We start from the raw sequence: 12,933 nt of genomic DNA, 5'->3' as shown, positions 1-12,933 counted from the left end.
AATTTACAAGTTATTTTTTTCAGAAGTTGGATTTGCAGATCATGTTTGGTGCTTTAGTTTATATTAGCATAAGTATAAATATTTATACAACTGCATTCCAAAATGAATGCCAGCTTTTAATAGAGCCAAACTAAGTTGTTTTTTGTTAAAAGCATTCTTACAAAGAAATTAAGTACTAGGACTCAAAACATGTTTTACGACATTGTCCTTTTGCTAAGATGTTTTGTAAGTCACCGTGTATTAAAGGCACCTTTGAACAGATTTTTGATCAGTTTTGTTATTTTTAAAAAACAGAAATATCTTATTGTCCATGGAAAACCAAGATTCAATTTAAGCCACTAGTTTTACAGATATATTTCATTTATATATTTATATTTTTATACCATGGAAAATACTGGAGATAGCATATCACATATATATGTATTTGTGATATATTTCTACAATATGTATGGATTTGTGAAGGATGATTAAGTGAAAAAGAACTCATTCTTTTTGCGTAAAGCTGGATAACATGGCTTGTCGGAATCCTTTATACAGTCAGCGAAAAATCCACTGTACAGTCAGCAGAAAAGCATGATCCTGCTCCACAGTGGTTCTTTCAGCAATTGCACTGAAAAGGGCTTAGTTTTAGGATCTATTCCTAGAGGCTGTTTACATAGTGTGCATGTGAATGGGTCTAATGTGTGAAGTGAAATGCCTCCAGAACTTTAAATACACTCACTAATAGGCAGGCTTCTAGAGGAAGCCCAGTGCTTACCTTAGGCCAGTTCTGGGGGTAAGGAACTGCTCAGTGGAAGGGAAAAGGAAGTGTTGGGCCCTGTGTATATCCTTTAGAATTAGCACTTGTCCTCACCTACAAATGTGTAACCCACAGGCCAGTTCTCCACCTTCAATATAAGGGAGAAGTAGACTAACTTTACTTTTTGAAGGTTTCTAAAATCTAAGAACCTTCAAATATTTTTGCTGTTGTCAGATGAGGAAATAGTTTTATTTTAGCCTCTGCCCAGTATTTTGGGTTCAAGTGTGATCTGTAGATCAGTGGTAACAGGTGGTACATTCTCATGTGGTTTCTGGTGAACTGCTTGTGGACCATCCGAGACACTCCACCTGCACAGCTTATGTCTCCAGTACTTGGAACTTGTGTTTCCTCTCTAGCTGCCATGACAGAAAGAACTAAATCAAGATCTCTGCCATGGCTGCAAATACCAGGCAGAGGAACCTCAAATATACTTCACTCCTTCACTTCCTTTTTCTCTCCTTTCTACACACACACACACACACACACACACACACACACAGTGAGCATAAACACAGTCAAAGCCATTTTGGTAAAGAAGCCATCCACATACGAGGGTGCCAAAAAGCCTGTCCATACCCCTAACGACTATCTCTCACTAGCCTGCTACACTCAGTAATTTTCTATTATAATCATATATTAGAGACTTCCATAAGAATGAATTTTAAATATTTGAAAAACATCACCAGTTGTAGAACCATAAATAAGTAAGTTATTAGTATTCCTGGTAATTATTAGCAGGGTTATGGCAGTGTCCAGTCTGTGAGGAATGTTCGATAAGTAACAGCTTGGAGGGTTGGCTTTCTTAAGGTACCCCGGCATCTGACCTTCCCTAACCATTTCCAACTCTTGTCTCAGGGTTTCCAACTCTTGCACGGAGTCGACCCTATTCAGATCATCTCCTTCTAGTCTTCCATGGGTATCTTTCCTGTCCTTCTTTCCTCTTTTGTTCTTTTCATTCTGTTCCCTCAGTCTCTAATTCTGCTCTAAATCCTACTCATGTTTCAAGCCCTACCTTAAGCCAAAAGGACTTTTCAGGATTACTATGAAGCTGGTAACTCTAAGAAAGATCGATCTAGGTAACTAAAGCTCCTTCTAGTTCTAAATTCTATTTGATTTTTTTTTTTTATCCAGTCGTAAATTGATCACTATTTGTTTTCTTAGATTGGTTGACTCTCTCCAATCTCCTCTCATTCTAAAAATCTAAATAGCAACAATAGTTTCTCTTAGTGGCAACCTTGGACTCAATCAAATACCTTATAAGGTAACTTCCCAGGATCTTTCTCACACTTGAGAAATGTGTGTCTTTACACATTATATACCATGTGTTGGGTCTGTAATATAATCTTACTGCCTGTTTAAAAATTCAGCAAAGATTACTTATTTTTCAGATGTGTGTTTGTCTATGTGTAAGTACTTTGGAAAAGATAGGATATTCATATGGCTTAAGATTTGATTGATTGCCTTATTGGTAGTGTTATACAGTCCTAAGTGCTATAATATGATATAGTTTCTTAATAGTCCTGCATGCCTCTGAGAATCCCTCTCTAAATAATGTGTTTATTTGGCAGGTAATTGCCAATGTGTTTTTTGGTGGGAATCTTCCGTTGGTCTTCCACATTATTATAACAGTGGCTATCATTACTGTGGCCATGCTTATGTCATTGCTGATTGATTGCCTTGGAAGAGTTTTAGAACTCAGTGTAAGTACATTTAAAGATTTACATCTTCCATTCTAAAAATCCCTTTAAAAATCATGTTTACGTTTAACAAAGGATATATTTTCCCTAACAGAGGTATCTCTTTCTGAAATGAAATGAAAATGTGTTCGTTATGTGATCATAAATATTACAATGACTATCCACTTTTAGAGCAGTGGTTCTCCAATGGGGAAAATTCTGTCCCTCCTCACTCAGGGAACATTTTTGGTTGTCACAGGTGGATAGGTGGGTGTTTCTGACATTTATTGAGAAAGGCTAAGGATGCTGCTAAAGTCCCCACAATGCACAGGGCAGCCCCCATTATAAAGGATTATCCAATCTAAGATGTCAATAGTGCTGAGGTTGAGACACCCTGGTTTGGAGCACTTTTTCATATTTTCTATAATACATAAATATTACTAAAAAATAGTGATATATTAAGTGGATATGGAAGTTGCTGAGTAAAAATGGGTCTAGAGAAATTCATTAAATACATGTGAATGAAGAAATTATATCCATACCCTACATTCACTTACCACAGCCTGAGTTCTTTTTCTTTAAAATATTTTCTTTCCCTTTCTAGATCTTGCCCTCATAATCTCTACCACTATCTCCCAAATCTAAGTCCTTGTCATATCACATGTGAATTAATACTGTCTTTTTGCTTCAACTAGCACATATTTAAGTTCTGTTTCCAGGTTATCATGACAATGCTTAAAAATCTCCACTTTCCTCCCAGAGCAAGAATAATCTCTGTTGCCTCCATAATCTGATCCCATGCCTTCTATGGAAAGTTGTTTACCACTTACTTCTCCAAATCCACCGTTAGCTCTGGTCAATCTTATTTTTGGCCTATGAGTAAGCCATATTATTTCTTTTATCCTTTGGCTTATGTTTATTCTTTCCTATAGTTGTTATTTTCTTTTCATTTCTATCTAAATCTTACAAAGAAGGGCAGCCCCAGTGGCCCAGCGGTTTAGCGCCACCTTCAGCCCAGGGCCTGATCCTGGAGACCCAAGATCGAGTCCCATGTCGGGCTCCCTGCATGGAGCCTGCTTCTCCCTCTACCTGTGTCTCTGCCTCTGCCTGTGTGTGTGTGTGTGTGTGTGTGTGTGTGTGTGTGTGTGTGTCTCATGAATAAATAAATAAAATCTTTAAAAAAAATAATCTTACAAAGATTTAAGATCGAGCGCGACTTCTAACTCATTTATTTGTTGATCAAATATGTATTCTTACTATATAATTGAGATACAATGATGGGAGGAAATCAAAGGATCCATGCTTTCATGGAGCATACATCTTACAAATAAACATGAAAAGTTCAACTGCTATGTATGTCATGGAGAAAGGAAAGAGATGGATTCCCTAAAGACATTTATGAGAAAAGATTAACAGGACATGGTGACAAAGGGGGATAGAATGACACATCAAAAATGACTCCCTGGTGGGACAATGATGCCATCTGGGGAGAAATGAATAGAAATGGATCTACCACTTTAGAGTTGTTAATCTTCCTCTTCTACAATCCTTATGGAATTTCTACTCAGAACCCTACCACTTAGTATTTATTAATTATGCACCACAGGGAGGGCAGACTTTTACAAGTGGGATCCCAAGTCATTATGTATTCACTCCACTGAGAGTTGAGGAAAATGTGAAAGTATTACTGTCTGTGCCCACACCACTGATGCCATCTGGATTTGAAGTTCCAGGCAAAAGCAGTGGGAGATTCAGTCAGTACACTCTTGGGGATGTTCTTGTAGCAGTGTATGTGAAAAGTCGGGAATAGGCAATTTTCCAAAACCAGAAGAGCCTGGGGAATCATCTATTCCACCAACAATGGAAAGAAAGCTCATAAGAGAGATGCATAAATATCAAAAGTAACTTTCGCCTACTTCTCAATTTTGCATAGACCAAAGGCTGATAGGTTGGAATGTGAAATGACTGTGAATGAACCTTGATCTATGTAAGTGGATGACTGCTATCTTAATGAAGTAACTTGATTTATGTATTGTTATCATGTATCGTGTACTGTTTGGGCTGTCCACAAGCTTGCCTTCCCTACCAGAGAGTAAGTTCTTTGAAGACAAGAATGGTATTGAGATGCCTTGTCCATCCTCCACAGTATGTGGCACAGTGCAAAGGACACCATGCTCAAAGTACTGCATGGCCAATTGCCCCTTGGGACCACAGATCAGGAACTCTTTCTACAAACGTTCCTGGACATAAAAGACTTTTCTTAGTATAGCACCAGGATATTAAGTGTTACCAAAAATTGATGGCATTGACAGTGATAGTAATCTTTCATCTGTGCTGAGGATATGATCAACATAATGATTCCCAGCTCTGTTATTTCTTACTTTGTTAAATGTCTCATTTGAGTTCCTGTTTGGTTGTGTGGATTTTTTTTAATATTGTGGAATTTTGATACGAAAAAAATATATGTTTATTAACTATCTGATCACTTACCATATGTTGATAGCTTAATAATTTCTTATTCCCTTTAAGTTAACCAAGCCCATAGATATTGCTTATTTTTCAGTAATGACATATTTTTGTAAATTTACCATAACTTTCTGTTAATTGCTTATCTCTCTGATGCCTGCACAACAAAATCGTATGCACTTAATTACATTAAATATTCCCTTTTGTACTTATATGTACTTATATTTAAAATCTTTTTATGATTAAGACAGAATTCTGGTATTGCAGAAAAATAGGACAAGAATATTGTGTGAATGTTTGTTATAAAGGTAAAATCTGAGCTGCTTGTGGAAGACTATTTTTAAAATCTTAAAACATGATTCTAGATCCTTGGATTTTTTTTAAACCTGGTTATATAGATATTCATAAAAGACAATTAAATAAGAGTGTTGCCTTTATGATCTAATAACCAAGACAATTACCTAGATTTAAAGAAATGAGCCTATAATTATATGATCAATTAATCTTCAGCAAAGAAGGAAAGTATATCCAACCAGAAAAGGACAGTCTCTTCAATAAATGGTGTTGGGAAAACTGGACCACTACATGCAGAAGAATGAAACTGGACCACTTTCTTACACCAAACACAAAAAATAAATTCAAAATGCATTAAAGACCTAAATGTGGTAAAAAAAAAAAAAAATCCTACAAGAGAACACAGGCAGTATCCCAGTTGATACCAACCATAGCAACTTCTTGCTAGATATGTCTCCTGAGGCAAGAGAAACAAAAGTAAAAATAAACTATTGGGACTGCATGAAAATAAAAAGCATCTGTACAGAGAAAAAAATAATCAACAATGCTAAAAGGCAACCTATGGAATAGGAGAAGATATTAGCAAATGTCATATCTGATAAGGGATCAATATCCAAAATATATAAAGAACTTTAAAAAACTCAACACTCCAGAAATGAATAATCCAATTTAAAAATGGGCAAAAGACATACATATGGCCAACAGACACATGAAAAGATGTTCAACATCACTCATCATCAGGGAAATATAAAGCAAAACTATAATGAGATACCACCTCACACCTGTCAGAATGGCTAAAATTAACAATACAAGAAACAATAGGTGTTGGCAAGAATGTGGAGAAAGGAGAACACTCTTACGTTGTTGGTGGGAATGCAAACTGGTGCAGTCATTCTGGAGAACAGTATGGAGGTTCCTCAAAAAGTTAAAAATAGAACTACCCTACAACCCAGTAACTGCACTATTCATTTACCTATGAATACAAGAGCACTTTCAAAAACTGAAAGGAATACATGCACCCTAATGTTTACTGCACCATTATCTACAACAGCCAAATTATGGAAAGAGCCCACATGTCCATTGAGTGATGAATGGATAAAGAAGATGTGTTATATGGAATGGAATATTATGGAATGGAATATTATTCCACAATGGAATATTATTCAGTCATAAATAAGAATGAAATCTTGCCGTTGGCAACAACATCGATGAAAATAGTATAGAAATACTATACTATAGAAATCATAGTATCTGATCTCACTCATTTGTGGAATTTAGGGGAAAAAATCAAGCAAAGGGGAGAAGAAAAGAGAGAAGGAGGCAAACCAAGAAATAGACTCTTAACTATAGAGAACAAACACATGGTTACCAGAGGGGAGGTGGGTGCGGGGTGGGTTAAACAGGTGATGGAGATTAATGAGTGCACTTGTGTATGAGCACTGAGTGATGTATGGATGTGGTGAATCACTATATCATACACCTGAAACTAACATTACACTGTATGTTAACTAACTGGAATTTAAATAAAAAGTTTTAAAAAGGAAAGAAAAACTGAGATGGACCAAACAAAACAAAACAAAACAAGGCATTTTGTGAGCATGTAATAAAATATAGGATCTCCATTGTTTTATGGATCATCTGAGCATATGTTTTTCGAATCAACAGAAGTTTTTTGGCATGCACAACAACATACTCAGATCTTTACTCAGCTCCCTTCCTGTGGACATTCATCATGCTTAATAGAGCCAGATGAGGCATCATTTCTCTCTGTAACTAATGTAGGATCATGCAACACTTTAGAAGTACCTAAAGCATGCTGTTTTCCACTTCAGAATGACAATGTGAGCTAACTTGTATTGATTATTTACTCTGTGCCAAGTGTTTTGCATGAGTTACCTGCCTTAATCTGTATTAGTTTTACAGATGAAGAAACTGAGGCACAGAATGATTAAACAGAGTGATTAAATAGTTCACACTAGCTGTAAGTGGAGGAATCAAGATTTGAACACAAGCTTTCAGACCCTATAGCCCACATTTTTAATCATCACGCTAGCCTAAGGTTTCCTAAGTAGAAGGCTTTAAATTATGTAAAATAAGTAGGTTCATTTCTCCATCCATTTTTTAAGGTAAAAACCTACACATTGAGTTTATGTATAAGTGAGGTTAAGAGTAATCCAGAATATATATAGTAAGACTTTTTTTTTAAAGATTTTATTTGCTTATTCATAAGAGACACAGAAAGAGAGGCAGAGACACAGGCAGAGGGAGAAGCAGGCTCCCTGCAGGGAGCCTGATGTGGGACTCAATCCCTGATGTGGGACTCAATCCCCGAATTCTGGGATCACACCCTGAGCAGACTCTCGACTGCTGAGCCACCCAGGAGTCCCTGGTTAGACTTTCAAAATGGGTTAAGACAAATACCAGGAGATGAAGTAACATGGAGCTGAAAATTTTCCAACTAATTTAATTTTTAGCTAATAGCTTTTATCTTCATTAACAGTTGTGCTCTAAGAATTCTTTTCTACTGTGGCATCTGAATCATCACTGAGTAGAATAATGATCTTCACTGATGAGCTGCGTAATAGAATCACATCTTCAATTTGCAAAGTTGGGGAAATGCTATTACTTACTATGACGAAAATAATGCAGGATAAATTATTTGAGGTCATATTCATTGTTTAATAAAAAAGCAAAACCCACTTAGAGCTAGCTTCCCTTTTATTTCATTGTTTTCATGGCAGTTGGCAACAGTGACATATTTTCCGAAGGAACTGCAGTTCCTCAGTTTTAAAGGATTCATCTTAGTAGCAAATAAAAATAAACAGAAGTCCCATTCTTGGTATTAAGAAACCAGGATCTGGGCACTGATGTTGCTATTAGAGAAAAGAGGCATCTCCGGTAATTGGGCCCTATGGGTTTTTTACTTGCAGTACAAAGAGAAAAGTACCAGCCTGACAAACATCTTAAAGTACAAGGAAGCAGGCAAGCCAATTACCCAGCACAAGCCCACCTAGAGAGAGATACAGTCATCAGGGTGGGCAAGGCATAGTCCAGGCTGCCAAAGACCTCCTGAGTTAGGGAAGAGTTTCTCTTGAAGGTATAGGAATACATTTCATGAATCCAAATTGATTACAGAGTCTAAACTTTGAAGATGTGTAAGCATTCTTTGGTTTCATTTTTAGCTTCCTTGCGTCCTTTGAGAGGTCTCTATCTGGTAGGAGAATTCAGATAAGTCTCCAATTTGTATTGTCAGTAAAAATCTTCAGCACCTTCTGTTGTTTCCTTCCAGCAAACTGCAGAGTGCTCTGGCATCAATAGTGTTACTATCAAAGGACAGTGCTGCCCTGCCTTTAAAATAAGGCTATATTCTATTATCCCTTTAATGAAAAGTTATATTTATATCCTGTCAAGCAATTCCAAAAATTATCCCAAAGCCGGTGATGTAGGCCCCACACAAGTCTATATTAAATAGATCAAATAAGGACGACGAATTTACAGGGAATAGAACAGATGGAACTGCTCTATCATTCTGCTGATGACCTTGGGCCCCAACAACAACCTCTAGCAGGACTGAGCCTTCAAATATTAAAAAAGTAACTGCTATCTCGACAAGATACCCCACTGGACTTCTTCCAGTACAAACATCAGCTATAGTTTTCCCACTAATTGCTACTTTCTCAACTCTTAAGAATTATAGCAGAAACAGAACACCCATTGCTTTGGACTGCGCAGCAAGTTAGGTTTGGAAGTGTCCCAAGATGCTGACTGATGACAGCTTCTTAGCAGCAGCTGGTGGCGGTTTTCATCCTGATAGCACTTTCAACACTCCGAAGTTCCTGATGAATTTAGCTTCACATGTTTGTTCCTGTAAAGAGAAGAGAAGTTTGTTCCTATACGTATACACACTCCCACACCCACATACGTATATTTATATCTGAATTATCTTTTCATTGTTTTCAAAATTTTTTCAAAGAAATCAAAGGATAATAATTATTATAAACACAGACAGGGTTCTACAGTGTTTTTCCTAACTTAAAGAGTGGTGTCAGTTTCAAGTGTTCTGATACAGCCTAAGGAATCCAGAATTCATTCATTTCTTGCCATATGAAAGCGAATTCTTTATATCTGTGTGCCTTTGTGGGTGTTCATTCGTACATAGGCCCTTTGAATGGCAAATTATGTTGTCCATATATTTTAAATTAGAATACAGCTTGGCCCTCTTTTCTCATTCTTATATCTCTGATCGTAGACATATCTTCCATGACACGTGATGCCTCTTATTCTTCTACAAATTTTTAGATAGTGCCTCAATAGTGTCATTTCATAATGTGTTCCCATCAACTGTCATTTCTCTGGACTTCTGCTGTTTTTTGTAAAAGCTAAAAAAAGTTATAATTTTGGAATCATATTTGTAGTATTTCTGATACGAGGATGGTACTTAGTATAACACAGTCATCTTAGTAAATGATGATATTGAGAACATATTTCTTTTAAAACTATTTTAAGGTATAATCTGTTTTTTATATCATCCAGCTTCAAAATCAGTTTTCTCTGATTTTTCCCTAGGGAAAAATCTACCAAATAATATGTCAAAAAATAATAATAATAATATGTCAAAAAGCTTTTAAACCTTAGGTGATAGGCATATAGGGTTTCATTATACTATTCTTTCTACTTTTATGTATATAGACATATTTCCATAATTTTTTTTTCAAATATAGCAAAACATGTATTTTTGGAAAGCTTGCTTTTAATTCTAAAACAATATCATATTTGCTATTGTCTGTTTTTAAAAACTTGTGTTTTATGGTTTAAGAAAATGCCATTTGTTATACGATTATATTTAATATATCTTAATAGTATGTTATATTTTGTTTAATATATAATTAACATTTATAATATAATTTTAAAAGACTATATTGCCTAAAGTGCATTAAATTTTAACATTATTTCATTTGCAAAATGTCTTGTGCAAATTTAGCCTCCTCAAAGGGAAAGTATCTTTTCTTTGAAGTCAACAACTCATGGTAATTTTTTTTTTTTTTTGAGATTCATTTATTTACTTGAGAGACAGAGCATGTGTGCACATACAAGTGGGGGAAGGGGCAGGAAAAGAGAGAAAGAGAATCTCAAGCAAACTCCTTGCTGGTACAAAGCCCAACACAGGGCTCGATTTCGTTACCATGAGATCACAATCTGAGCTGAAATCAAGAGTGGAGGCTTAACTGACTGAGCCACCCTGGCACCCCCTTGGTATTTTTATAATAGACAACACTACTCCCCATAATTTTCAATCTGACGTTCCCCCTCAGATTGGACTTATCCATAAACTAATGTAGGGTAGGGTGAATGAGTCATGGTCATTTAGTTGTGCTATCAATTTTCTAGGGTAATTAACATGTTTAGTTTTACTAGAAAGAGGATTTAGAAATGCTATTTCATGCTAAGTGCCCTCGGGGTGATAGTTTTCTTTTCTCATACAGAGGAGCACCTACATTCACACCAACTCAAGAAAGAGGAATGATAATATCCCCTACATACCTATCAATAGTTAGTCCCTCTTGTACACGAATGACAAATCACTCACGTTTGAGCAGTTAGTACTCAGCGATTTGAAATAAGAGTATAAGGAAATATGATGTGCTGAAAATATGGGAGATGTTTCAAGAGTTTGCCAGAAGTTGGTCTTACCTTCCACTTTATTTTCTAAATTATTATTTTCTGATCATTTTTTCTTAAGTCCGAAACACTATAATTTTATTCTTCTCATTTGTAAATCTATCATCAGAAGGGGGAAAACCTAGTCCTAAGTCTTTCTTAGGTTATTTTTCCTTCCCTTTTTTGATGCAACTAAACCTATTACACTTTTAACATGCACAAAGACAAATGCATTTTCTAAATGTTTTTTAAAAACTGTCCAAAGAATGCTGCATCTGGTAACACTGTTATTTCTTGTTTTCAATATGCAGGGCGTGCTCTGTGCAGCTCCACTAATTTTTATCATTCCATCAGCATGCTATCTGAAACTGTCTGAAGAACCGAGGACACACTCAGATAAGATTATGTCCTGTGTCATGCTTCCTGTCGGTGCCATGGTGATGGTTGCTGGAGTCGTCATGGCCATCACAAATCCTCAAGACTGCACCCACGGCCAGGAAATGTTCTACTGCTTTCCTGACAATTTCTCCCTCACAAATATCTCGGTTTCTCATTTTCAACTGACAACACAACTTCCAGTTTTAAACATCAGTATTTTTCAATGAGTCGACTGCTTTAAAAAGTATATATGTTTTCAGAGACCTCTAAACTGATAACATTCACACGTTTTAGTCACACCATGCAAAACAAAATTATTATTTTGACATTTATTGAGACTTGGTTTTCTTTAATCTTTAGTCCAATATAAAAGATTGAGAGGAAAAGAAAATTGAATGTATTTTTTTGTTTATTGCTTTATTTTTTTTAATTAATGTTTTAATGACTGTGCTGCATTAATCTTATTTGCAGGAGGAAAAGTGAAGCGCATGGCCCTTGCTGCCATCCTCTTAAAGCATTATTCTTTTGTTCAATAGGTGAGCCAACATACTGCACTCTAAAATACGTAGGTGATTGTCGGTTGGAATTTTGTGTGTGTATCCTTTATGAGAAAAAAAAATTGTGTCTTTTAAAGTTTATGGAATCGAAGAGAAGGGAAACTGAAAACTATTAAAGGGAATAGACATCCCAAGAGCAAAGTGAAAGTGTCCATTATAATCTCAGCAGATCCCTTGTTTAGAGTGGAGTGAATCCCTGGAGAAGTGAATAAAGTTCTTCCCATGTTAAAAAGCATGAATAATAGACTATACAGAACAAGATGTGTGGAAATCAGGATTACCTCTCAAGTTTTGATCCTGTGGGAATACAATGGTAGTGCCATTAAATAAATTATAAAGCAGGGGGGAAAGAAACCACAAGTTGTTCTCAGGCACAAGCCCAAGAGATCCATTATGTGTCAGCTTTGGACCTGTTGAATTTCAAGTTCTGGTGGGAGCATACAACTGGAAAGCTGAGCTTGGAGACTAGAAGCTTGCAAGTAGAATCAGCGCTACAGAAGAAGTATTCTCACTCCACTGGGATCCTCAGAGAGATTCTTGTTGACTGGATTCTCCAGAAGCAGACACTAAGATGGAGTTTGGCATGCAGGGTGTTTATTAAGGTTCCTCACTTACAGAAGAGAGGCAGAAAGCCGGATCAGGAGGGCAAGGTGAACCACAATGCAGGCCAACAAAGCCTCAGCCAAGTCTGTGGGAGACTGGAATATATGTGACCCATCAGAGCTGTCCCTGTTCAGGAAAAATAGCCAAGTTTTTTTTTTTTTTTTTTTAATTTTATTTTATTTATTTATTTATTTTTAAATTTTTTTATTTATTTATGATAGTCACAGAGAGAGAGAGAGAGGCAGAGACACGGGCAGAGGGAGAAGCAGGCTCCATGCACCGGGAGCCCGATGTGGGATTCGATCCCGGGTCTCCAGGATCGCGCCCTGGGCCAAAGGCAGGCGCCAAACCGCTGCGCCACCCAGGGATCCCTAGCCAAGTTTTAATACCACTGCCTCCATCTGTCCTTGAATGTGGGTACCTGTGGAGGCCAAGCCCTTGGCAGCTCTTTGCAGCTGAACAAACCTTAAAGGAACTGAGAACTGGATGTGGTCTTCTAGTG

The 12,933-nt window shown here is 36.7% G+C and overlaps 1 protein-coding gene across 1 annotated transcript in view; it reads left to right on the top strand.

The window, feature by feature from the left end:
- SLC38A11 (solute carrier family 38 member 11) overlaps positions 1-12,649 on the top strand; it is a 57,395-nt gene extending 44,746 nt beyond the window's left edge. The window contains exons 11-12 of the mRNA XM_025471036.3: positions 2,368-2,499; positions 11,205-12,649. Of these exons, the coding sequence (XP_025326821.2) occupies positions 2,368-2,499; positions 11,205-11,498 (426 nt within the window). The 3' untranslated portion in view covers positions 11,499-12,649. The remainder of the gene's footprint in view (positions 1-2,367; positions 2,500-11,204) is intronic.
- Positions 12,650-12,933: the final 284 nt, after the last annotated feature.

Source organism: Canis lupus, chromosome 36, assembly GCF_003254725.2.
Source record: "Canis lupus dingo isolate Sandy chromosome 36, ASM325472v2, whole genome shotgun sequence".
Classification (NCBI taxonomy): domain Eukaryota; kingdom Metazoa; phylum Chordata; class Mammalia; order Carnivora; family Canidae; genus Canis; species Canis lupus.
The sequence above is the reverse complement of the archived record's forward strand: the minus strand, read 5'-3'. Positions and strand labels throughout refer to the sequence as shown.